General features: G+C 50.7%; 1 protein-coding gene across 1 annotated transcript in view; it reads left to right on the top strand.

Moving 5' to 3' along the window:
* ZFPM1 (zinc finger protein, FOG family member 1) overlaps window positions 1-23,304 on the top strand; it is a 195,694-nt gene extending 172,390 nt beyond the window's left edge. The window contains exons 5-10 of the mRNA XM_069085576.1: window positions 4,774-4,876; window positions 10,607-10,816; window positions 18,416-18,640; window positions 18,792-18,887; window positions 19,099-19,248; window positions 20,304-23,304. Coding sequence (XP_068941677.1) covers window positions 4,774-4,876; window positions 10,607-10,816; window positions 18,416-18,640; window positions 18,792-18,887; window positions 19,099-19,248; window positions 20,304-22,846 — 3,327 coding nt within the window. The 3' untranslated portion in view covers window positions 22,847-23,304. The remainder of the gene's footprint in view (window positions 1-4,773; window positions 4,877-10,606; window positions 10,817-18,415; window positions 18,641-18,791; window positions 18,888-19,098; window positions 19,249-20,303) is intronic.
* The last annotated feature ends 1,933 nt before the right edge of the window (window positions 23,305-25,237 follow it).

The following is a 25,237-nucleotide window of genomic DNA, read 5'->3' as shown; positions in this document are numbered from 1 at the left end:
GCAGATTCTATCAGAGTAGAAGGTCCTTGAAGGCAGATTCTATCAGAAGAGAAGGTCCTTGAAGGCAGATTCTATCAGAAGAGAAGGTCCTTGAAGGCACAGAGTTTTTACCTTTCTTTGTATTCCCAGAAAGGGCTGGGCCTGGCACATAGCAGACTTATTGACTGACTGGCAGCAACCCTGTTAGGAACAGATTGCAGGCAGTACTGTCCCCAGTGTAGAAATGTGCAGACAGAGAGGGGTCATCATTTACATCCATTTATAATTCAGTGCACTGGGGTCACACATGGAGCCCCTTAAACATATACCTGAGAATTGAGGACAAAATGTGACCTCTCCCCTCCTGCATACGTGCTTCTGGAAGGATGGTCCCCATGGTCTCTTAGCATCATGTTCCCTGTCTCCTCCTCCCCCTCCTCATCCTCTGCCTTCTCCCCTTCCCTCCCTCTTCCTCCAAGCCATGGTCCCTCCAGGCCAAAAGAGGACTAAGGGACTAGCTCAGACTGAGTGAGAAATATGGCATTTCCCCATCTTCCTCAAAAAGCACACACAGAAAAATTAGGAGTGTTTCTGCCCCATCAGCAAAAGTTGTGTGTGTGTGTGTGTGTGTGTGTGTGTGTGTGTGTGTGTTTTTATCAAGCTGTGAACACTCTGCTCCTTGGAGTGATAAGCTTTAAACCGACCAGGAGACTGTCAGTCTCAGTTTGAGGGTTTAGAAATATTGGGACGAATAATTAGATTTCATATCGTTACTGCAGCAGCCATCGAAGGATCAGCCAGATTAATTTTTTTTTACCCTCCCCCACTCATTAATATTCATTAGAGACACATGAAGACGGAGATGGGCTCCGGCCAGGCACAAACAGGAGCTGCTGTGGGCTCCCATGACAAGGCTTTTCCCAAATAGGGGAGCGGGTTTCCTTCTCCACACCCCTCCCCCTGGATGCACCCCACTCCTGTGCCCTGAGCCCACCTGGATGTGGAGACTCTGGTGGGAGGGGAGCCTGCCTGGTCAGCCCCTCCTAAGGATGTGTCTGTGGGGCTTCTCTGGTGGGCAAGATGGTCCCCTGTTCTCTGTCACTGCTGGCAATGACAGTCCATGTTTTTGTAGAAAGCTGGAAAGGACAAGTGAAGCCATTTAGGCCACCCCTCTGCCTCTAGGCAGGGCCCCACTCCAACCCTCCCAGACAAATCAGACTTTGCTGATTTCTTCTCATGATGTGGCTCTCCATGAGGGCTTGGTGAGATGTCACTCCATCAATCAACTGGGAGGAAACCAGAAAATATCAATGAGGAACAGATAGCCCAGACAGGAAAACTGAGGCACGATTGTTATCAGCTGCTCCCAGTGGCTGGCTTCACCATCAGGGGCATGGAACCTGTCCGGGCTTGCCGGGTCCCAGAAGCAGCGGCCTCTCACCTGGGCAGAGAATGGATACTGTGGCCTCCAGCTCTGAATGTGCTGGTCATCTGTCTCATCTTCAGGGCCATATTTATCTCCTTTGGTTCTCATCCCGCCCCCCCCCCCCCAAGCCTGTGAATTTGAGATTCTGAACCCGATTTAAGAGGTCAGGAAACTGAGACCCAGCATGGTCTGATGACTGACCCAAGTTTACTCAACCAGGGGTTGGTGATGCTGGCCTTAGAAGGCTGGGGTCTTGACCACCATGGGTATCTATTCTCTACCCAGGTGAGAGGTTACTGTCGTGGTGACCTAGCAAGCCTGGCTGGGTTCCAGGACCTTGGGCAAGGCAACTTCAGATGCCTCAGGTGAGCCAGAAGGCACCATATGTACCAGCCATACCAGCTCTTCCAACACACACACACAAATACACCCACTTGCTGACACATGTTTCCTGGCTAGCTTCAGCTGTTCAGTGAAGAGTGTGATATTCACTCCAAGTCACAGGTTAGGCAAATGAGTCCCCTCCATCCGGGGCTGCCCCTTGGTGTCTCCTGCAGCTCTTAGCCCTTGTCAGAAATCAGGTGCTGTGAGAACCACGCCCAGAGTCCCAGACCTGGAAGCTCAGTTGCCATCATCTGGCCCCTGCCGGCCAGGACTCCATCCTTCCTTTCTCTTCCCTTAAACTGACACTGCTTTTCACGACAAGAGCCAGGTTCCATTTCATTCAGGTTCTACACCTTACTTGGGGTATCTGTTCTCTATTGCCTCAGTCTTCTCTCTTCAGTAAACCGAGGTTCATACTAGGATCAGATCTGGAACTGAGAAAACACCCAAGAAGCCATCCAGATGAGGAAACTGAGGCCCGTGGAGGTTAAGTAGGGTTAAGCCGAAGACTGCATGCTATCTATGGTCTCTCTCAGGTCTGACATTCTATGCTCCAAGGTCCTCACTGGCCATGCCATTCTCTTTCTAGGATCCTCTCCAGCTCTGATCCTAGTCTAAGCTTCCTGCCAGCTCTGATGTTCTCTCTTCTAAATGCCCTCTGAAACTTTAATGTTCTATGTTCTAAGGCACTAGCCAAAGTCTGCACAACGTTCTGTGACTCTTGGCCCCACACCAAAGCTTTCTGCTCAGTATAGGGACCAGTCATGTGCTTGCCCCCTGCTCTTCTCTCTCCCCCAGCCTTCTCCCTGGCACCCGGCTGAGGTTAGGGGTTAGGTGACTGATGTTTCCTTTACTACCGGTGCTTGGAGGACAGCTAGACCCCATGGGTCATGCCAGAGGAAATAACAAGTCCATTGCCTGTGTTTCTCTGGTTCCCATCTTTCATGGAGGCTGAACAGCCAACAGCCTAGGGTGGGGCAAGGGGAGTTGGACAAGGGTTTAGTTGGAGGGGAGTGGTACAAGGGGATCTTTTCCCTTTGAAATAGAGGAGTTTGCCAGGTAGGATTTGTAGAAGGGGGTTCTAAGGACACTGTGCTAAGAAAAAAAATAAAGCTGGGAATGAGGAGGTTTACATTCTGGTCCTCGCTCTTCTTCCAAACAGTTTGTGATTTGAGGAGGGTTCCTGGCTCAAGGGGCCTCAACCACTGAAGGCCCAGGGCTCTTGAGAACAAAAGGGAATGGTCAAGGCTGGTGACACAGCCTTATCACTGCCAAGACCTTGGGTCTGTGTCATGCCCAAGATCTCCAGCATTTCACATCATAGGGCTAGGGATATACAGCATAAAAGAAGGCAGACAGAAACACAGGGGACAGGGACATCCCCAGCGGCCTCGGACCCCGAGAGCTCTGCCATAGTTAGGATCCATCACCGACTAGCCCTCCTGTTCTAACACTGAGCTGCACATTTACAGTAATAGGACCAATCTAAGCAGCCCAGAAATCTAGGCTATCTCAGCTTTTATAAGCTGCCTTCAGGCAGCCTTGGAGTGAGACAGGCTGCAGCCTTCATTAGAACCATTAGCAACCCGCTGCCTTCCTGCTCCACAGATCAATAGGGATGCTCTTGTAGTAACAGATTTCTCTCTTCTGGGCCCCACTTTCTTCACCTGTGAAATGGGATCAATAGTCCCTGCCCTGCCTGCTTAAATAAATGTTTGTTCAATTGAATTGAATGGAGGTTAAAGTGTTTTGGGGAAAAAAAGAGTCTAAAGGATGGTAGAAATAAAAAGAAAAAAAAATGTAAGAGTCACCATCTCTAAAACACCTGAGGTAGAGAGGGTACTGTCATCATCTCGGTTCCCTTGGCTTACCACAACATGAGGCTCATTCTCTACCCCTCCATATCCAAGCTACTGATTTCCTCTTCATCTACCCCCTTCTTTCCTCTGAATCTGCCACCCCCAGTGCAAGTGCCCATCGCCTCTCACCTGGATTACCGCACTAGCTGCTGCTGGGTCTACCTGCCTAGGGGGTGGGGAGGACAGAAGCTTAGGCCAAGCTCTAGAATGTTCCCAAATCAAGCCCACCCAAGGCTCACCACCTCCATCTTATCCAAAGAGGGATGGCCAAAGAACGTATTCATGCTGCCAAAATTAGTAATGATAATAACATTAACGGCATTTATGAAGCACCTACTATGTGTTAAGCATGTTACAAAATGGATCTCATATGATCCTCACAGTCATGCTGGGACATAGGTGCTGTTATTAGTTCTGTTTTACATATGAGGAAACTGAGGCAGGCAGAGTTCAGTGACTGCGTCTGAAGCTGGATTGGAACACAAGTCTCCTTGCCTGCCCTCCAGCAGTCTGTGCAGCAAAGGATCAGAAGACCTTTTGTTCAAATACTAGCTCTGCCACTCATCTCTGTGACCTGAGGCACTCTCTGGGCCTCAGTTTCCTATTCTATAAAATTTAGGATTTTTTCATGTTCTGAATCCCAGTCTGGAGAAGCCTATAGACACCTTCTGGGAAGAATTGTTTTATTGCCTACATTCATAATTGAATGAAAAGGTAAATTTTAATTGGACATTAGTAAAAATAAAGATGTAATTTTTTCCCCATTCAAGTTCACAGGCTCCCATCCACCCCTACCAAAATCTCTACACAGAGAGAGCCTTGGAGATCTTTGTACCCTAGGTTAAGAACCTCATGTGTAGATGATAAAATAAGACCTTGAGGCCAGGCTAGCCGGTCCACTTCAGAGCTCACCATGGTACCAGTCTTGACTTTTCTTGAGAGGTCCCTCCCCCAAACCCTTGCTTCCACCCAGCCCCAACCCTGACTGTCCAAGCTGGTCTTAGAGTGGGTTAAAGGGCTCAGCCAATCCATCTTATTTCTTCCTATGATTGCTTTGTCCTTGGTTCTGTCCAGGGGATGAGCTAGTGACATCACTGACCTGTGTCATGTTTCTGCCCCTGACAGAGTCCACCCATGACCCTGCTGGTGGGAGAGGAGCGCTGCTGGCTGACAAAGCTTCCCCTGGTCATGAATGAAACAGATGCCAACTCAGTGATCTTCAAGAAGGGTTGGTATTGTCTGCAGTCCTTGGGGGAGGGAAGGAGTCCTGACTGCTCTGTGGGGCTGTCCCTTAAAGGGTCATCACAAAGAAGACCCCTTCTTTGGGTCAGCCAGTGTCCCTACTTCTGTCCTTTGTCTCAGGGGCTAGAGCCACCAGAGACCCAGGCCATGGGTCATCTGGTCATCCACAAGCCATGTGCTCATAGGCTTAGAGAATTCAGCACTGGAAGGGACCTTGGAGGCTATCTCCTCCAATCCCTTTGTTTTATAGCTAAATGAATTGAGGCTAAGTGACTTTTGTCAAGGTCATACAGTAAATAGGTCAAGGTCACACAATTCAAAGGCCAGCCCCCTGACTACAAACTCAGTGCTCTTTTCCACTCTCTCTCGCTGATGGGATCTCCTGTTTACAGTTAAAATCATCCTAATGATAATAGCCCTTCACAGAGGGGCAGCAGGGAGACCTGGGTTCAATCCCTACCTCTGACAAAATGATAGGCGAAATGACCTTGGGCAAGTCATTTAACCTATCTCAGTACTCTAGACTAGTGGTGTTCAACTCCACTTCAGGAGGCATATTGAGTTAGAAAACCACAAATTAACATTGTCTATGTTGTATTATGGAGACACTTAGGCTGGGCCTAGAATCAGGAAGACTTGAATTCAGATCTGGCCTCAGACACTTACTAGCTATGTGACCCTAGACAAGTCATTTAATCCCTATTTGCCTCAGTTCCTCATCTGTTAAAAAATGGGGACACACTGGAGAAGGAAATGACAAACCAAGCTTTGTCCACAGGGGTCACATAGAGTTGGACATGCCTAAATAGCTGAACAGTAAGAACAACATGTTGTATTATATTTTTACTTATATTGTTAAAATTTCTCAATTATATTTTAATCTAGTTCAGGCCTCACTTGGGAGTTTTGTGGGCCTGAGTTTGACATCTCTGATGAATCTAGACCACTCTTTAAGACTGAAATTTTCAGAGAAGCTTCCAGCCTGCAATGGTAGAGAGAGTGTTATCATCTGGCAATTCCCTAAATCCAGGAAATCATGAGTTCATGCCTTAATCCAATAGATATAATGATAGATAGACAGACAGATAGATAGATAGATAGATAGACAGACAGATAAATAGATAGAAAATGAATGGATGGATGGGTGGGTGGGTGGATGGATGGATGGATGGATGGATGGATGGATGGATATTTTCCCCATTGACCCAGATCTATGATTTCATTGGCATGGTAAATTCCTGTAACAAAATTTCCTCCATGGATACAGATTGGTACCTGTTGTATAACTTAGACCCTGAGAGAGTTATCTGGGGACCTGTGAAGGGGAAGTGATTGGCCTGGGGTAACACTGCCCACCTGACTCTGAGGCCAGCCCTCTAGCCATAATACCATGATGCTTCTCATATCTACAGATATAAATGTATATGTGTACATTGGTCTATATAATACAGTACCTTACCTCCATTAGCTCATATAAGCCCCTGTATTGGACCAGAGTCAGGTGATGGGAAAATCTGGGATGTTATTTACTACTTATATGGCAATGGGGAAGTCACATCATCTCTTCCCTAGACCTCGGTTCCCTTGCCTGTAAAATGAGGGCCTTGGCTCAAGTGATTCCATTCAGCCCTGACTCCTTTGCGTCTTACAGAAGAGAAAACCTGAGTATCCGAGAGGAGAGGGGTTTTCCCCCAGGGGACACAACTGCTAGCCGCCAGTGGAGTGGGTGCCTCCTTCGAGGTCTGTCTCCTCCTCCCAGTCCAGACCTCTTTGTAGCACATCAAGCTGCCTTCTTTATCACTTCCATCATTGGCCCCATCCAGACCCATTTATTAACGGCCTATCTGGCCACAGCACTCTGCCAGGGACTGTCCAGAGTGAGTTAAACAGATACGGTCCTTGCCCTCTGGGAGTTTACGATCTGAGACAGACACACTGTCGCAGACAGATATAAATGGCTTCAGACAACTGAACAAACATTGAGCAAAGACACAAATTAAATACTCTTTAAAAAATTAATGACGTATCCATGGGACTATGCAGACCGAGCACATGGTCTGAGTGGGATGTGGATGAAGGGAGAGTCGTGTTAAGAAAGGGTGGGGCAAAGGAGAAGTCTTCCTAGAAGTGATATTTCAAGAATAGTACTGCCAGGGGTTGTGGGGTGTATGATGTGGGAGATATCTGCATACATCTACACTCTGCAATTGGACATGACTTGGTTACTGGAGGAAGTTCTCTCTCCTTGGGTTCATGGGATTTCCCCTAGAAGCTTTGAACATTTCTGTGGTGCTCTCCTTTCTTTCAAATGCTTCCCAGTGGATAAAACCACCTTCAACCCAACTGAATCCTTTGAGTCTCCTTTGTTCCACCCACCAGATAGCTTGATAACTAAAGAAACTAGGACCAAGACAGAAGTAATTTACCCAGAATGTCACTACATTGTAAAATCAAAGGACCATAGACTGGGGTGGGGGTGGGGGCAATTGGGTTAAGTGACTTGCCCAGGGTCACAGAGGCTGGATTTGAACTCAGATCTTCATGATTCCAGGCCTGGTGCTTTATCCATTATGGTGCCACCTAGCTGTTCCAGGAACATAGATTTTGAGCTTAGAAAGGACTCTAGATGGTTTATCCAGTTTGACACCCTTCATTTTATGGTTGAAGAAACTTGAGCCCACAGTGGTTAAGGGACTTACCCAAGTTCACAAAGGCAGGGGCAAAGACGAGCTGGCAGGGACCTCAGAGCTCATTTAGCCCAGTGCTGTCAAATGCATATAGGATGATCCCTGTGGACTGCACATTGACTTAGAAACCACAAATGACCATTCTCTATGTTGTCTTGTATTTTTATTTGTTAAATATTTCCCAGTTACATTTTAATCTGCTTTGGGCAGTTCTGGGAAGTTTTGTGTGCCATCTGTTGCCCCCATCTGTGAGTGTGACAACCCCTTCCTTTTACACAGGGGGAGACTGAGGCCAAGGGAGGCTGTGACTTACCCAGAGGATACAACATGTAGAACAAAACATCAATGAAAGAGAATTTGGATAGCTAGAAGGATGGGGAGAGGCTTTTCAAGGCCTGGGCTGAGTGAGAATGCTATTGGAGAAACTGAGGAAGGATGGATGAAAGAAACCACGGAGGCATCAAGGAAAGGACAGTTAGTCAGGGAGAAGCACAGGAGTGATTGAGTCAGCAGCTGCTTATGGAGGATGCTTTGAAGGACACAGTGAAGGGGAATCTCTAGGCCTAACTCTTTGGGTCCGGGAATGTGCTAACGATGTCCAAAATAATGTGAATGGGACCTCCTTCAAAGCAGTCCCCTTGAGAGGAGAGGCACTTATTCCAGGAATTCAGAGCTTATTATACAAGAAAATCAATCTTGCTCATTCCCACCCCAGAAATAGGAACCCTAGGTGTTCTGATTGTTGCAAGGAGGTCAAGTAGGTTAGAGAAGAGGGCCACACAGTGGAAGCTGAACAGCCTGGATTCCATTTCTGCTTCTGCCAGTGGCTTGTGGTGTAACCTTGGGCAGGTCCCTTCCTCTCTCAGGATCTTGGTTTCTTCATCTGTTAAATGAAGATAATCTCTCTACCACCAAGGGAGGGATGTCCTGAGGACCCATGGGACTGTAGATAGGAAGGCAACCAGAGGTCTCCAGAAGAGAAATAAGATAGCAGGTATTAGTGAGGGCAGCAGCCCTTGGCTCATCATCTCAGGGGGCGAGGAGTCTGTGCTCCTGAAGTCAGGGTGTGGAGTTGGAGCATTGCCTACGGCAAGGTGCTTTGCTCTCTTCTGTGGCCCTAGACCCATAACCTGGAGCAGCCAGAAAAGCTATGGGCTCTGAACCACCAGAGACTAGAGATGATTAAGGATGAAGCTGCCCCTTCAGTTGAGAAAACACTCATGGTGGTTCAGGATCATCTTGTACAAAATAGGACGTGTCATTGGCTCCTGGTCTGGGGACAATTTGTGGAGAAAAAAAGAACTCTTTACTAGAAGTCAGGACACCAAGGTTCCGGTCTGGGCTCTGCCGTTGTGACTGGGGGAGGCCCAGGGGAAGGGAAGAGGTCAGAGGCTCTAAGTCCAGACCTGGCTTCTCCTTGTATGACTGCCCCCAGCCCATCACTCAGCCACTGTCCAACTCAGTTTCTCCATCAGGATAATGAGGGGTTGGACAAGAGGGTTTCTAAAGTGCTTCTAGCTCCAAATCTGTGAGCCTAAATTGTCTTGCCTCTCTCTGCCTCTGTAAAGTCAGGAGAATTTTATACTGCTAACCAAACTCACAGGTTTGGGAAAGAAGACATTATGGGAATGTAAACTGCTTCTTTTTTTTTTTTTAAATGAAAACGCTGGACTAGACAACTCTATCGTTCTATGTTCTAAACTCCTTCCCAGTTCTGACATCTTTTGTTCCTAAACTCCCTCCCAGCTCTAATAGTTTGTGTTCTAAGGGTCCTCCCAGCTCTGATATTCTGTGTTCTAAACTAGGACCCTCCCAGCTCTAATAATCTGTGTTCTTAAGGGCCCTCCCAGATCTGAAATTCTGAGTTCTAAACTCTCAAACTCTGACATTGTGTTCTAGGCTCCCTCCCAGCTCTGATGTTCTATGTTCTAAACTCCCAGCTTTGACGTGTTCTAGACTCCCTCCTAGCTCTGATATTCTGTGTTCTAAACTCCCAGCTCTGACATTTTATGTTCTGGACTCTCTCCCAGCTTTGACATTCTGTTTTCTAGGCTACCTTTCACAGCTTAGGGTTCTAGGATTCCAACTGGTTCCCTGATCAAGGAATGAAGCTTCCTCTTCAGGCCCTAAAACATTGAGACCCCTTGGGAAGGATAGGAACACTAGGGTAAGGGTGACTCTCCCCTGCCTCTCCCCTACCCCATCCTAAGGGGGTTTTTTTCTTTCCCATTTCACTGGTAGGGCCAGGAAGCTAGAGGGGAGGAGGAGGAAAAGAAGGTGATGTGCTGGGTTTTCCCCAGGCCCTTGCTGTCCTCCTACCCATTCCTACCCCTCAAGTCAAGGCAAAAGACCTTCAAGTCTCCAAGGTTCTGGAGCAGGGCAGGGAAAGGCTCCCTTCCCCGCCCAGCAGACTGGTGTCTTGGAAGGGGAAGGGAACAAGCTGGCTCATGGTCACCCCCGTTGAAAAGCTCTCTGGGCTGAGGAATTGAGGGGTTGGCCAAGGGCGCCATCTCCGGGCGGTTTGGGGAATCACCGGCTCCTGGAGAACAAAGTCCCAAGACAGAAAAGCCAGGTCCTTCCGTCTCGGAGAGGTGGAGCTTCGGCACCTGGGTTGCCGTTTCCTCCCTGATCCCCAGAACTGGCCCAGGAGGCCTCGACGCATTCCCCAGATCCCTTCGGCTCCACTGTGCCCAGAGCTGAGTGGCAGAGATTCTAAGAGCTGGAGGTGGGGGAAAGGAGACAGGAAGAAGGATTCCAGCCAGACCTTTGGGACCTTGTTGGAGCAAGCAGCCTTCTCCCTCCCTGCCCCCAGGGCCCAGCTGTTTCATAGGCCAGCAAATGTGTTCAGGCTGGGCTAGGAGTCTTCTAGCTATTCTAGAGACTTCCAGGATGTAGGGCATGGCACAGCCCAGACCAGCCTGCCTAGCAGGCCCCAAATTCAAGACTCTGTCCTTGCTGGGGAAGGAGAGAGAGCTGCCCCCTCCCCTCTGCACCCCTGCTGATGTTGATTCTCCTTATTTCCCTGCCAGACGAGGCCATTTGGTGCAAGACAACCAAACCTGTGCCAGAAGCTGGACTGATGAGCACATTCCTCATGGCTGAGCCCCGGGGCATCACCAGCAACCCAGTGAAGACAGAACCTGGGGATCCTGAATACCCAGCCACTGTACATTCAGACATCCAGCTCCTGCCTCAGCAAGCCGGGATGGCAGCCATCCTGGCCACCGCCGTCGTCAACAGTGAGTACCCAATGGATGCCACTGCCAGCCCATTACCCCTGCCTCACTCACTTAGCAAGCCGCCTAGTCTCTCTTACCCTCAGCTGAACCCTCAGAATCCAGGCAGGATCCAATTAGCTTTAGAAAGGAACTTAGCCATTGTTGTTCAGTCCTTTCAGTCTGACTCTTCGTGACCCCATTTGAGGTTTTCTTGGCAAAGATGCTGGAGCGGTTTGCCATTTCCTTCTCTAGCTCATTTTACAGATGAGGAAACTGAAGCAAACAGGGTGAAGTGACTTACTTAGGGCCATACAGCTAATAAGTGTCTGAGGCTGATTTGAACTCAGGTCATCTTGACTCCAGGCCTGGTGCTCTGTACATTGGGCCGCCTAGCTGTCCCTTAGAAGGAAATGCAAATACCCAAAGGTTACACAAGGACCAAGGCAGCTGTGGGACCAATGTTGCCAAATGGGTGCCAGGCAGAAATTGGGAAATAGTCAGGACAATCAGTAGGCTAGAAATCCAGGCAGCCAAGATCAAGAATGAGGAGTACATGGTACCAGAGAAAGGACCAAGCAGGCAAGAATCAGAAATTTAGGAAGTGAGGGAGCATCACAATGTCAGAGATTCAGGGGATCTTTGGCAAGCTTGCTGAGGGTCCATTCTGACCCCTGCCTGTTTTTGTATACCCACAAGCTAGAAATGTTTTGTTTTGTTTTTTAATTTGCCAGTCCCTGGTCTAGTACAGCTCCTCTCATTCAACAGATGAGGAAACTGAGTCCAAGAGAGGAGGATTAACTTACTCCAGTGTAAACAGTGAAAAACCTACTTCTCCCTTGTCCCAGATTCAATGCTTTTTCCATTAGACCGCACTGCCTCATGTACCTGGTAACATGTGACTGCTAGGGTAAGGCAGAGCAGAAGATTAGCAGTCCAGATAGATAAAACTGTATGTTCAGTGGGCCAGCCGATATCAGAAGTCAGAAGAGACAGAAGGCTCTAATCCACACAGACTGTTAGCTCAGGTCAATAGGGAAGCTCAGAGACCTCTTGAGTCTGATTCCCAGATTTTGCTGATGTAATTATTAAGACGGAGAGAAGACAAATTGCTTTCTCATTAGTGATAGAATTGGAATTAGCACTCACGGTCATTCAGTGCTTTTCACACTGGCCCATATTGCCCCAGGACTCCAGCAATTAGAGTACCAGGGCCTGGCCTCTTCCCTCCCCATCATACTATTCTTTGTGTGTAGCCCCCAAATTCCCAGGTATGGGGGAAGAGGGTGGGAGTGGTGAGTGAATACATCTGCCTGCTATCAGTCAGGAGACAAGGGAATGAGCACAGATTCTGACAGGGTGAGGAACAGGGCATCTGAATAAATAGAATCCTTAGAAAGGGCCTCATGAATCTCATCCCTTGGCCCTAGCTACTCAGCAGACACCAAGGAGGCTGGTGAAAATTTTCTTTCTCCTTCCCTCCCCTCTTTACACTCTCAAGTAGCTGGGCAGCCAGGAGGCAAGTGGCACAGATAGAGAGGGTAATTTTTAGAGGGTATAATTAGCCTTGGCATTAGAATCAGTATTGTGGGGGGCTGGGAGAACAGAGAGAAGGCTTTACTGCAGCTTCCCCAGGCTAGCCTAGAATGAGGCAACGTGCTTTATATGAGGGGGGCCTGTGTTGGATTGAATCTTGGGTCTAACACTCAGTAGCTGTGTGACCTTGAGCAAGTAATGTGTGCCTCTGTGCCTCATGTGTAAAATGAGTGGTCACATCTGCCATACAGGGTTGTTGTGGCAAAAGCCTCCTTAAAACATTATAAAAACATACCATATTTTTATTCTCTTCTCTTAGGCAAATAGTCACAGAATGCCCCAAGTAAGAGGGAGTTAACTTATTTAGATGTATTCTAGCATGATGATGATGGTGATGGTGATATTATTATTATTAATATTATTATCAGATAAAGAAACTAAACAACAGAGAAGGAAAGTGACTTGCCTAAAGTCACACAGGCCAGGACTCTGCTACTTAGAGGGGCAACATGCTACAGCAGATGGGACTCTGGGTCTGGAGTCAGGAGGACCTGAGTTCAGATGGCCTCTCAGACTCCTACTAGAGTTGTGTGACCCTTGGCTAGTCACTTACCCCCTCTTTGGGACTTAGTTTTCTCATCTGTAAAAGGTGGGGTGGAGGAAGAGAGGGGGGAGATTCAGTTTCTAGGACCCTTGCCAGCTCCTGGCCCCCCAGGGCAATGTTCTTTCCTCTCTTCATCTTAGGAATTATTTATCTCACATCTGACCCTAGCACTAGTCACTTAAAGAGAGGGAGGGAAAAGTTGAGTAGTATGGAAATGTCCTGAAATAAGGATTATTTAGTCAGAGTTCAAATCTCAGCTCTGTTACTTAATACCAATGTAACTGACAAGTCACTGGAGCTCCAGCCTCAGTGATCCCTGAGGGTCTGATCTGGTGGCTTCTGGGCTGCTACTCTAGATTCTTGAGTTCTTTCCCCATGTCTGCAGTGGTCTAGGTATGAGAAGTTGGCAAGCCAGACCCTTCGATGAACCTCACCTTCTCAGACTACCCTGGGTATGAAGGCTCAACAGAGAATCCACAGAATCTTGTTAAAAGGAACACCTCCAAGGCCCTTTTGTTCAGCCTGTCCCTCACTGAGAATAACTTCTATAGCAACCCTAACAAGGGGTCATGGGTCCGTTTTTACAGTGTGCCCGCCAAAACAACAATATTGCAGACACTAAAAAACCTACACTGTCTGACAGATCTTGGGGAATGCCCAGGTCATCTGGGTTGGCTATTTGCTGAGACTACATTCCTCCTGCCAAAGGAGAGAGGCTAAAGTATGGCAAGACTGAGAGAATAGCTTTGTGGGAAAGAAAAGTAAAACCCAAGGTGGGAAGAGAGAGAGGAGAGGAGAGGAGAGGAGAGGAGAGGAGAGGAGAGGAGAGGAGGAGCGAAGGAAGGAAGGAAGGAAGGAAGGAAGGAAGGAAGGAAGGAAGGAAGGAAGGAAGGAAGGAAGGAAGGAAGGAAGGAAGGAAGGAAAGGAAGGAAAGGAAAGAGAGAGAGAAAGAAAGAAAAGAAAGGAAGGAAGGAAGGAAGGAAGGAAGAAGAAAAGTAGGAGAGATGGAATCTAGTTCCTGAAGGGATAGGTACACAAAGACCTGAAGGCAAAGTTTAAACCTGAAAGATGAACTCTTGGCTAGAGGAAGCCCAGAGATGCCCATTTCCTTCACTACTAAAGGCATAAGCAGAGATGATGAAATCTGGACCTCTTATAAAATGCTCAAAAGACTCAAGGTTTGAAAAGACAGAAGCTTTTAATACTTTCAGGGGCCTCTCCCTGTCAGAATCATAGAGTGTTACAATGGGGAGGGGGGACCTTGGAAACCCTCCAGCCCACTCCTCCACCTCTGCCCCCCAGCTTTGTGCAGATGAGGAGCCAGGCCCAGGGAGAAGCAATTTGTCCAAGGTTTGCCTAGGTGGTAAGGAGAGCTAGTGTTATCCAGTCTCTTTACTCAGCATCTAAGACTCTGATCACCAGAGGGCCACTCAGGCATTCCCCATAAATGGTTCCAACTACAGATGGAGGAATGGGGAGTTAGAGCCCCCATGAGCCAGGCAGCTAGAATTCAAGCAAAGAGAGGGAGCAAGGAGAAAAGAGACCTCTTGTCACCAACCTTGCCCCTGGGGTCACCTTTCTCTGCCATTCCTGGCCTTCCTGATGTCTTTTTGTTCCCTCGATTTCCTGCCTTCCAAATCGATCGATCAGTGAGCATCAATTAAGCACCTACTGTGTGCCAACCACTTCACTAAGCCCCCAGTACAGTTATGTACCCATTCTCACCCACTGAGATAGTCTTATGTAGGGGAGAAGAAGAGACGGGAGCATAATGGTCTAGGGGGCCATGAACTCTGCAAGACTTGAATTCAAATCCAGTCTCAGGCACTTCCTAGCTGTGTGACCTTGGGCAAAGTCATTTAACCTCAGTCTGCCTCAGTTTCCTCATCTGAAAAATGGGGAACCAATCTCTCAGGGTTCTTGTAAGGGTCAAATGAGATGATATTTGTAAAGTGCTTTGTAAGCCTTAAAGTGGTGCATAAATGCCACGCTGGACCACATGGCCTCTGAGGTTCTGTGACTCTGGGAATAGCCCTGTGGGCACTCGTGAGCCAGGAAGAAGTTCCCTCTTATCACCCTCCCTGTGCTCATACCTTGACACGTGCACCCAAACTTTCACACACTGCCCTTTGGTCTCTTATTCATTTAGTCCTATTTGATGGTAAGCTCCTTGAGAGCAGGGAACCATCTTTTCCCTCTTTTTGTATCCCTAGCACTTGGCACAGTGCCTGATGGTGCTGAACAAATATTCAGTTTGTGTAACAGACATTTACTGAGTATCTCCTATGGGTGCAGCACTGTGCTAGGCTCTGAGGGGGGGGGGGTGAATTTTAAAGAGGAAAGACCATGAGACTAGACCTGGGGAGCTGCCAGATGTGGAAACTCCCTTTACCTTCAACTTACAGTCTCAGATCATTGCCCAGAGCATCGAGAATTGCCTAGGGTCATACTGCCAGTATGTGCCAGAGGTGGGGCTTGAACCCAGGCCAGGTCTCTGCCCACTACACCACACTGCTTCTCTAAGACCATGCCCCTACACACAAAAATATTGTGTCTTAACAAGACAGAATCTGAGGACCCACAAAAATGTAAAAATAAAGTGATATGGGGATTCCAGGGAGGGAGAGAGCCCATCCAATAAGAGAAGCCTTCTTCTTGAAGGATGAGTGGGATCTTAATGGGGGCACTCCTCACACACATCTCCATAGCTTTACTCAGCCTCACATATGTTCCCACACATGGACAGTCATTCTCCTTGCCCCCTAGACCTGCTGTCCTCCTTCTGAGGGCACCACTATCCTCCCAGGCTCCCGGAGTTAGACCTGCCTCTTCCTGGACCTCCTCTCTCCCCATAGCCAGACAGTTCATTTCCTTCTTCTCCCAGTCATCCCTCCAGTTCCTTTCTCACCTAGACTATTGGCATGACCTCCATACTGACTTCCACTCTTCCTCCTCCAAACCATCTGTCACTCAGCTGACAAAAATAGTCTTCTTATATCATAGCCTGGGTCTGCAGGGTCACTCCCCTACTTGGAGAGGTTTCCCGTTGCCTGTGAGAACAAAGCCCTTCATCTGCCACCAAAGGCCCTCCAGAATCCTGTTCCCACCCACCTCATTTGAGTCTTGACAAAGGGAGCTACAGCCCAGCTGGACTCACTAGCCATTCTTTGAGCTCCATACTATACCCCCGCCATGCCTTTGCCCAAGCTGTGCCAGCAGCACAAGCTCCCCTGCCCTCCATTTCCCCACCTCAAGTTGCTTCCTCCAAAAAGCCTTCCTTTGTCTCCCCCACGTTGCTAGTTTCCTCTCACTGCACTCTGCCTACATGTTGGATGCCCCCTGCTGAAATGTCAGCTCCAGTGGGTAGGGGCTGTTTCTTGATCATCTCTGAATGCCCCAGGGGGGCTTTGCACATAGTAGCCACTTAACATTGGATAATGTTAGACCAGGCTTTCCTCCAGTTCGGTCTAGAGGCCTACAACTAATCCTCTAGCTCCTTGATGGCTAGGCTCTGCAGGCTGGACATGAAGGGGGTGGGGAGTAGAGAATTCTTGGTATCATTAGTCATTCTGGCTTCTTGGGGTCTGAAGAAGCAGTTGGGGGAGTGGGGGGAGTAGGTACAGTAGAAATGTTTATCAGGGCAAAGGGGGAGGGCCTGACAGTTATTTGAGGGGCCCTTAAGGAGGGAAGGAGTTGGAGCCTAGAGATATTGAAAGATAAGTAATTGCTAACTGTGAGATTGAGGTCAGAGTATTTTATGTATAAAAACTAGAAGTCCTTCCCACCCCTCCCCACCCCACCCCACTGAGGATATTCAGGTACCCAAAGGGAAGAGTGTTGGGTACCTCCTCTCACCAGCTGCCAAGGAGGTGAGACCAGAAAAGCATCAGAGGTCAGAGTAGAAAGGGACCTCAGAATGTTAAAGCATGGAGACCACAGACTTTAGAACACAGGAAAACATAAAATGTTCTTAGAATTGTTTTTTTTAAATTCTATTTTTCAATTAAAAAAAAAACTTAAGAAGCTTTGAGTAGCATGCATGATGTGCTGAGGACAGAAAGATTAAAAAAATGGCCCAAGGGCTGCCCTCAGAGAGCTTGCAGTATAACAGAGGCTTACAGATGCCCATCAAGAAGGAGGGCCCATGGAGCAGCTAGGGGGTACAGTGAACAGAGCACCGGCCCTGAAGTCAGGAGGACCTGAGTTCAAATGTGACCTCAGACACTTAACATTTACTAGCTGTGTGACCTTGGGCAAGTCACTTAACTGCAATCACCCTGCCCTCCCCCCTCAAAAAAGAAAAGCAAAAAAAATTTTAAAATAGGAGGGCCCAGCTGGCTTTGCAGCAGGGGTTCTTTCCCTGGGGGTCCACAAACTTGTTTGGTTTTCTATTTGTTTATATTTTGATGACTGTATTTCAATAGAATTAGTTTCTTTTGTAGCCCAGAGTGTTTTACTTTATGCATTTTAAAAGCATTATTCTGAGGAGGGGGTCCCTCGGCTTCCCTAGCCTGTCACCAGAGGAGTCCAAGACCCAAGAAAGTTTAGGCAGCCCTGAGTTAGAATGTGATTGGTGCAAGGGGAGAATGGGACCATTTCAGCAAAGGAGGGAGAAGCAATTAGCTGGCCTTTTTTTTTTAATGAGCTTTTCTTGATGTTTTTTCTTTCTAATATCACCAGTCTCCCATGCATCCCTTCTAGTGCCCCTCCCCCAGAGACATTCCATAAGACAAAGGATATTGTTAGAGATTTTTCAAAAAATTCAGCAAAGCTGATGGATACATCGGGGGAAAAAGTCTGGAAAAACTTTAAATCTGTGACCTGTGTGGTCCTCTCCTCTCCACCAAACGCATCCCCTCATGTCTCTTCATTCTTACGTTTGCTTTTTTTTTTTTTTTTGGCTTTTTGGAGGGGGCAAGGTAGGGCAGTTGAGATTAAGTGACTTGCCCAAGGTCACACAGCTAGTAAGTGTGTCAAGGGTCGTCTGAGGCCAGATTTGAGCTCAGCTCCTGACTCCAGGGCTGGTGCTCTATTCACTGCACCAGCTAGCTGCCCCTTTACATTTACTTTTGATTCTCTGGGACTTTGGGCTTCTCTCCCTTTGTGCTGTTATAGTTACTGTTTATATTGTTTTCTTGGTTCTTCTGGAAGTACTTCACAATTATCATCTCTTTTGAACCTCACTACACCCCTAGGAGGTAGGTGCTGTTATCCCCATTTTCCAGATGAGGAAACTGAGGTAGGCAGAGGTTAGCTGACTTGCCCAGGGTCACAGGTAAATAAGGTCCGATGAAGGAGTTCAGCTCAGTTCCTCCTGATGCTGTACTTTGCCACCTGCCTGCCTCAGGAGGAGGGAACTGAGGCCCAGAGAGGAAGTGATCCATGCCAGGTCCCCATCCCTCAGTGTCAGTGCCAGGGTGAGGGGAGTGGGGTGGAGGGAAGAATGGTGCTCATCCCTGTTTATGTCTTTCTTGTTCCCACAGAGGACATCTTTCCCTGTAAAGACTGTGGCATCTGGTACCGGAGTGAACGGAACCTGCAGGCCCACCTCATGTACTACTGTGCCAGCCGCCAGAGTTCAGGCTCCCCGCTGGTGGAGGAGAAGCCCAAAGAGACATACCCCAATGAGCGGGTCTGCCCCTTCCCCCAGTGCAAGAAGAGCTGCCCCAGCGCTAGCTCCCTGGAGATCCACATGCGAAGCCACAGCGGTAAGAGGCCCCCCACCGCCCGGCCCTCTTTGCACTGCAGGGACAGAGAAACCAGGGATGGCTCAGACATGGGGTGGGGGGTCAGCCTGGCATGTGCCACTGAGGCCACAGCACCAGCCTCCACTTCATGCTGCCCTGCTCTGTCCTCCAGGAGAAAGACCCTTCGTCTGCCTGATCTGCCTGTCAGCCTTCACCACCAAAGCCAACTGTGAGCGGCACCTGAAGGTTCACACAGACACCCTGAGCGGTGCGTAGAGAAAGGGGGTGGCTGCGGGCCGGGGGACCAGCAACGCTGGTGAAGGGGAATTGGGAGAGGAAAGGCGGCTGAGATGTGGCTTGGGAGCACTGCAGTAGGGAAGGCAGGCGGGGGAGAGCAGCTTGAGTCGGCTGGGGCTCTCACTGGCAGAAGCGGGTCCCTTGGGCTCCCTGACATGCTCAGCACTGAACGTGGTTCACAGGCATCTGCCACAGCTGTGGCTTCATCTCCACTACAAGGGACATTCTCTACAGCCACCTAGTGACCAGCCACATGATCTGCCAGCCGGGCTCCAAAGGTGAAGTCTACTCCCCAAGTGCAGGCCATCCGGCCACCAAGCCGGGCCCCACAGGTGCGTCAGCCACCACCCAGCGGGAGGGCAAGGGCCTCAACTCCAGCCCCTGCCAGCCTTGGGCGGCAAGGGGGTAATGGAGGACAGTCAGGCGCTCTCCTGGGGTCAGTCCTAGGGAGGTCAGTAGAGGGCGAGTGCGTGCCCATTCTTGTGACCCTGGGAGAAAAGTGCAAGACAGTGTTGGTCCCTATACATAGTAAACAATCAATACTGGCTTCCTTCCTAATGGTATAAGTCAGTCCATGAGTATTTATAAAGCACCTATGTCCCAGATACTGTACTAATGGCTGGGGATGTGAGGATGAGAAAAATGATCTAAGCTAGGAAGGAAGGGAAGGAAAAGAGGAAGGGAGGAAGGGAGGGAGGGAGGAAAGAAAGAAAGAGAGGAAGGGGGGAAGAAAAGAAGGAAGAGAGGAAGAAAGAAGAAGGAAAGAAAAAAGGGGAAAGAGGAAGGGAGGGAGAGAGGAAGAAAGAAGAAGGAAGGGAAGGAAAGAAGAAAAAGGGAAAGAGGAAGGGAGGGAGGGAAGAAGGAAGGAAAAGAGGAAAGGAGGGAGGAAGGAAAAGAGGAAGGGAGGTAAGGAGGAAAAGAGGGAGGAAAGAAAGAGAGGAAGGGAGGAAGGAAAGAAGGGAAAGAGGAAGAAGGAAGGGAGAGAGGAAGGAAGGGAAGGAAAGAAGTAAAGGAGAAACAGAGGAAGAAAGTAAAGAAAAGAAGGGAGGGAGGGTGGGCACATGAGTATATTCCATAGAGTATGTGGAGGAGAGTAAATTCTAAGAGAGGAGAGATGGGAAGGGGCCATGTTGTGAGGAGCCTGACACACCTAACAGAAGGGTTTATATTTGATCCCAGAGGTAATAGGGAGCCATTGCAGCTCACTGAGTGACACGATCATCATTGTGCTTTAGAATACTCAGCTTGGCTGCTGAAGGACCAGAGGGCAAGGGGGTGGGGAGAGACTTAGTTCCCCCCACCACAGGTAGACCCTGAACCCAGGCAGCATCTCTGGCACAGGCAGTGCACACCTGATCCGGTTGTCCCTTTTCTCTGTTTCCCTCAGGTCTGGCTCAGGCAGGCTCCACCCCCGGCCTTAAGTGTGGCCTCTGCGGCCTCCTCGCCGATAGCCTCGCCAGCCTCCAGCAGCACATGGCCCTGCATGGTCCTCTGCCCACTCCAGACTCTGGCCAGGCACCCCCAGGCCTTGAGTCACCCACAGCTCCAGACACTTTGGCCAAGAAGGCCCCCGCTGAGGCAGAAAATGGGGAAGCCCAGACTGCCCCCCAAGAAAGCTGCTCCTCCTCTTCCTCATCCTCTGGCGAGGGGGCAGTGCCGCTCCTGAGGATCAAAGAGGAGGCCGGGGAGGGCCAGGGGCTGGAGCCCGAGATGGCCAAGAGCCACAGCCGGGCCGAGCAGGGAGCCAGCCCCAGGTCAGAGGCCGAGTCCTCCTCGAGGACGTCCTCCCCGCAAAGCCTGGCCTCTGTGAAGGTCAAGTCAGAGCTGGCCAGCCCCACGCCAGGCTCCAGCCCCGTGCCCAGCGAGGCTGGCGTGGGCCCCTCTGGAAGCACCATCTTCCTGCCCCAGTACATGTTTGGCCCTGAAACCTCTGTTGTTCCTCAGGCCTCTGAAATCCTGGCCAAGATGTCTGAGCTGGTTCACAGCCGGCTCAAGCAAGGCCACGGAGGGGTGGCCCCAGCCCTGTACCCAGGGACCCCTGCGCCTAAGGGAGCCACCTGCTTTGAGTGTGAGATCACCTTTAATAACATCAACAACTACTATGTACACAAGCGTCTCTACTGTTCCAGCCGCCATGTGGCGGAGGACAGCCCCCCTGGGGCCCGCAAGCCAAAAGCGGCTGGCCCCCCCAAGGGACCCCCGGGCACAGTGGTCTCCCCTGCCAGAGCCATCCGCTCCCCACAGCCCCCTGAAGGCCAGGGCCCGCCAGCCCCTGCCGAAGGGGAAGTGGAGGGGGAGTACCTGTCCCCAGCAGCAGAGGCCAAGGCAGAGGAGGCGGTGGGGGGAAAAGAGGCCTCCCCAGAGGCAGACGGGACAGGACGGGGCAGTGAGGACAGCCAGAGCCCACGGAGCTCCGTGGACGACATGGACGAGGACCCCATGAAGACCGTGTGTGAGGCCTGCAACATCCGCTTCAGTCGCCACGAGACCTACACGGTACACAAACGCTACTACTGTGCCTCTCGGCACGACCCCCCGCTGCGGCGGCCTGGGGGCCCCAACAAGGTGGCCTTCCTGCCCCAGCCAGTGCGCACCCGGAAGCGGCGCAAGCTTTATGAGATCCACGCCGCCACCAGCAACTCCGGCCTGCTGCCAGCCACGCACCCACCACCGCCACCGCCACCACCACCACCACCTCCTCCCCTGGGGGAGCTGCCCACCTCCCCACAGCTGGGTGTAGGCCCTGCCGATGCACTGGGTCTGGGAGCCCGGCCCGACGTGTCTCCTGCCCTCCTGATGCCCGCGGGCAAGGCTCCCGCCTCGGCCCCGTCCCCCAGCTCCAGCCCAGACGCCGATGGCCCCATCGACCTAAGCAAGAAGCCCCGTCTACACAGAACAGAGCGGGGACCCACGGCCCCCCCTCCACCGCCACCTCCACCTCTGCTCCCCCTGACCGACTACCATGAGTGCACGGCCTGCTGCGTCAGCTTCCACAGCCTGGAGGCCTACCTGGCCCACAAGAAATACTACTGCCCGGCTGCCCCCCTGCAGCAGAGTGCCTTGGAACAGCTGCACAGGATTCAGGGCCTGGCCAAGCCCCGCCCAGCTGGAGAAGGACCCCGGGGAGCACCAGGGGAGGAGCTGGAGGGGAGCGTGCGGGTGAAAGTGGAGAAGGGGGTGGCATCGGCCACTCCAGGACCAGGCAAAACCTCAGGCCTGCCAGTCGCCTATGCTGGTGGGGACTCCCCGCACCGCTACCCAGGCCCCAAACCCCTCCACCTCCCTGGGGGGAAGCCTCCACCCGCAGTGGTGTGTCCCTACTGCCCTCTTAATGGGGCCATCAAAGGCGACCTGATTGAGCACTTCCGCCATGCCCATGGCCTCCTGGTGGCCAAGCCAGTGGCAGGACACATACTGGCCGAGGCGAATGCACCCCACACCCGGACGTCGGCAGTGGCTGGCTGTGGGGCCGAGAACAGCCTCCCAGCTCCTCTGTCTCTGCCCCCAGTGACATCCTCCTCTTCCTCCTCCTCCTCTTCTTCCTCAGCTTCCTCTTCTTCTTCTTCCCCACAGCCGGGCCCCAGGCTCCCTCGGGACAGCTTCAATGGCCATGAGCTCAAGGAGTCCCCAGCCCCGGCCAACGGCAGTCCCCTGCCCACTGGCTCTCCCCGGCCCGGCCTGCCCCTGTCTCCAGCCACCGCCCCAGCCCTTACCCTCTCGCCAGTGCCTGAAGCTCTGCTCCAGCCTCCCACCCCACCCATGTACACAGACAAGGGGGTCCAGACCCCCAGCAAAGTCTCCCCTGCCACTGTCCCCAATGGCAACCACAGATATTGTCGTCTGTGCAACATCAAATTCAGCAGTCTGTCCACCTTTATAGCACACAAAAAGTATTATTGTTCCTCCCACGCCGCAGAGCATGTAAAATAATCCTGATCTCCCTCCCCTCTCTCCCCTCTGTCCCCTTTTCGCCCTCTCCTCCATGCCTGTCCCACCACACTACAGACTGATGACCGATTGACACCCCTCAGCCTTGGCCATGACTGACTGCCCAGGACATCTCAGCACACGGCCAGCAGGGAGAGGATGGCGGTGGCAGCAGCAGGGGGCCTGGCTCCTAGAGCACTACGGCTGGGCAGATTCCATTCTGCCCCAGAAACCTTTCCAACAAAGCACAAGGCACCGATCACTCACTCGGGCACCTCCCGGAGCTCACAGCCGCCTGGATGGACTCCCTTTGCCCCTGAGCCCAAGGGCCCGGTGACCGAGGAGGGGGGTTGGGATGGCCAGAGAAGTAGCTATCTACAACAAAAGGCAGGGTTGGGCAGGGGGCAGAATGGGACCCCAAACCCTCGGCACTTAATAAAGAATTACAGTTTGATGATGAACATTGGTTAAGAGCCTAGTTGTCTGGGAGCTGGGGGCAGGGCAATGGGAAAGGGGCAGTCTGGAGCAGTGGGTGGCCCCACTCACTGGAAGTTCCTGCAGGGCCTCATCGGGTCCCAGGGTGGGCTCAGATGGAAAAGATAGCCCCTTTGGTAGTGGCACCACCCCATCCCTGACTCCTAACATCCTAGAACGGGAAGACACCCAAGAACAGGCATTCTCGACCTTTTTGGTGTCCAGGACCTCTTGGGCAGGCCAGTGAGAAGACCCCTTCTCAGAATCAGGCTTTTAAATGCATAAAGTGAGCTACAAAGGAAGTCAATCATATTGAAATACAATTTTCTGAATATTTAAAAAGCAAATTCCTGGACCCCAAGTTAAGAACTCCTAACGATCATCTCATCTACCCCCTGATTTTACAGATGAAGTTATAGCCTGCCTAAAGCAGGCTAGGGGTTGTCCTGGCCAACCGCCTCATTTTATAAATGAGGAAACTGAGGCCCAGTGAGTTTCAATGGATCAACTGCTCTCCCTTCCTTCATTCTCCATGTCCTGGAAAGTGCCTGGGGCTCACATCTCCCCTCCTTCCTATCTCCTTAGGGCAGGATGGAGGCAGAAGTGTGGACAGCTTCTGGCCCTCTCTGTCCCCTGCCATCCGGGGAGCAGGAGCTGGTTGTCCATCTGGTAGGGGAAGGCATTGAGGGAATCATTTAGGACCAGAGTCTAGGCCAGGTCCTGGCCCAGCACCTCCAGGACCTTTGTAGAATGTCCCTGCAGGCGTTGTAGCATTGCTGACAATGACAGTACATAGAAGGTGCTTAATAAATGCTTACTAAGTGTGCTTCAGCAAGACCACTGGGCTTGGTACAGAAGACAGGTTCTAATCCTAGATCTGCCACTTACTAGCTGTGTGATCTTGGGGTGGTTGTCAGGGGAGCTCACAGAGTTTTCCTGCTCCGCCCCCTAGCTGTGTGATCTTGGACAAACCATTTCATTGTGGGCCTCAGTTTCCTCCCCTGAAAAATGTCAAGGGGAGGGCAGACTAGGCGACCTGTAAGGGTCACTTCTAACTCTGAATTCTATAATCCCAGAAATCAGCAATGCTTGTACCCATGGTAATTTAATAGGTCCACCTCAACCATCATGTCTTGTCCAAGCTGACACAACCCCTCCCCTCTCCACCATGTCTAAACAACAGGCCTCCTCCCTTGTTCGGATCCCCATCCACTCTTTCTGGGTCCCCAGGACAGTAACTCCACTCCTCAGGCTCGGTCTGCCTCTGGTCATTGAGAGAGCCCAGCCCATGGACCTGAGGCTGAATGAAAAGCAGACTCCTCTCCACCATGAGTCATCCTTCACCCTTCCCATCCACAGGACACCATCAATAGCATTGCTTTGGGCTCATTAGGCCTCTCATCTTCAGGTCTCAAAGCCCTCTCCTAAGGTACTTTTTTAACAGCTTTGGAAGAAATACTCCATGGGGTGGTGGGGTGCTGCCTTTACCCTGGGCAGCTCAATGATGAAGACGGATAAGCTGGGGGGAAAAGAGGGCACACAAAATGACTTTGAACTCCCTTTCCCCCATATCCCTTAACTCAAAGGATTCGATTCGGTTCAGTAAACATTGAGTGTCTGTAAGGGTTGGAACAGGTACAACATAATACAAGTTAAAAGGGAAAAGTCTATGGATCACCTGGCGAGCTCACATAATTAGCTAGCATCGCACAGTAGAGCCGCTTTAATAAGAGCTTGCCTAACCAGAGATGTGAATGTATATCTAGAGACGAGGGAATCACTTGAGTAGAGATAACTGTGTAGAAAGATCTGCCTGCTGGACATCTCCATCTCCAAACTCAGCAAGCCCAAAGAGAACCCAAAATCTCCTTGTTTCTGTTAATGGCACCCTCACCCTCACTTGTCATGATCCATTGACAA

The sequence above is a fragment of the Petaurus breviceps genome, unplaced genomic scaffold (genome assembly GCF_028583685.1).
Source record: "Petaurus breviceps papuanus isolate PSGF00001 unplaced genomic scaffold, PetGlider_PUasm1.0 176, whole genome shotgun sequence".
Taxonomy (NCBI): domain Eukaryota; kingdom Metazoa; phylum Chordata; class Mammalia; order Diprotodontia; family Petauridae; genus Petaurus; species Petaurus breviceps.
The sequence above is the reverse complement of the archived record's forward strand: the minus strand, read 5'-3'. Positions and strand labels throughout refer to the sequence as shown.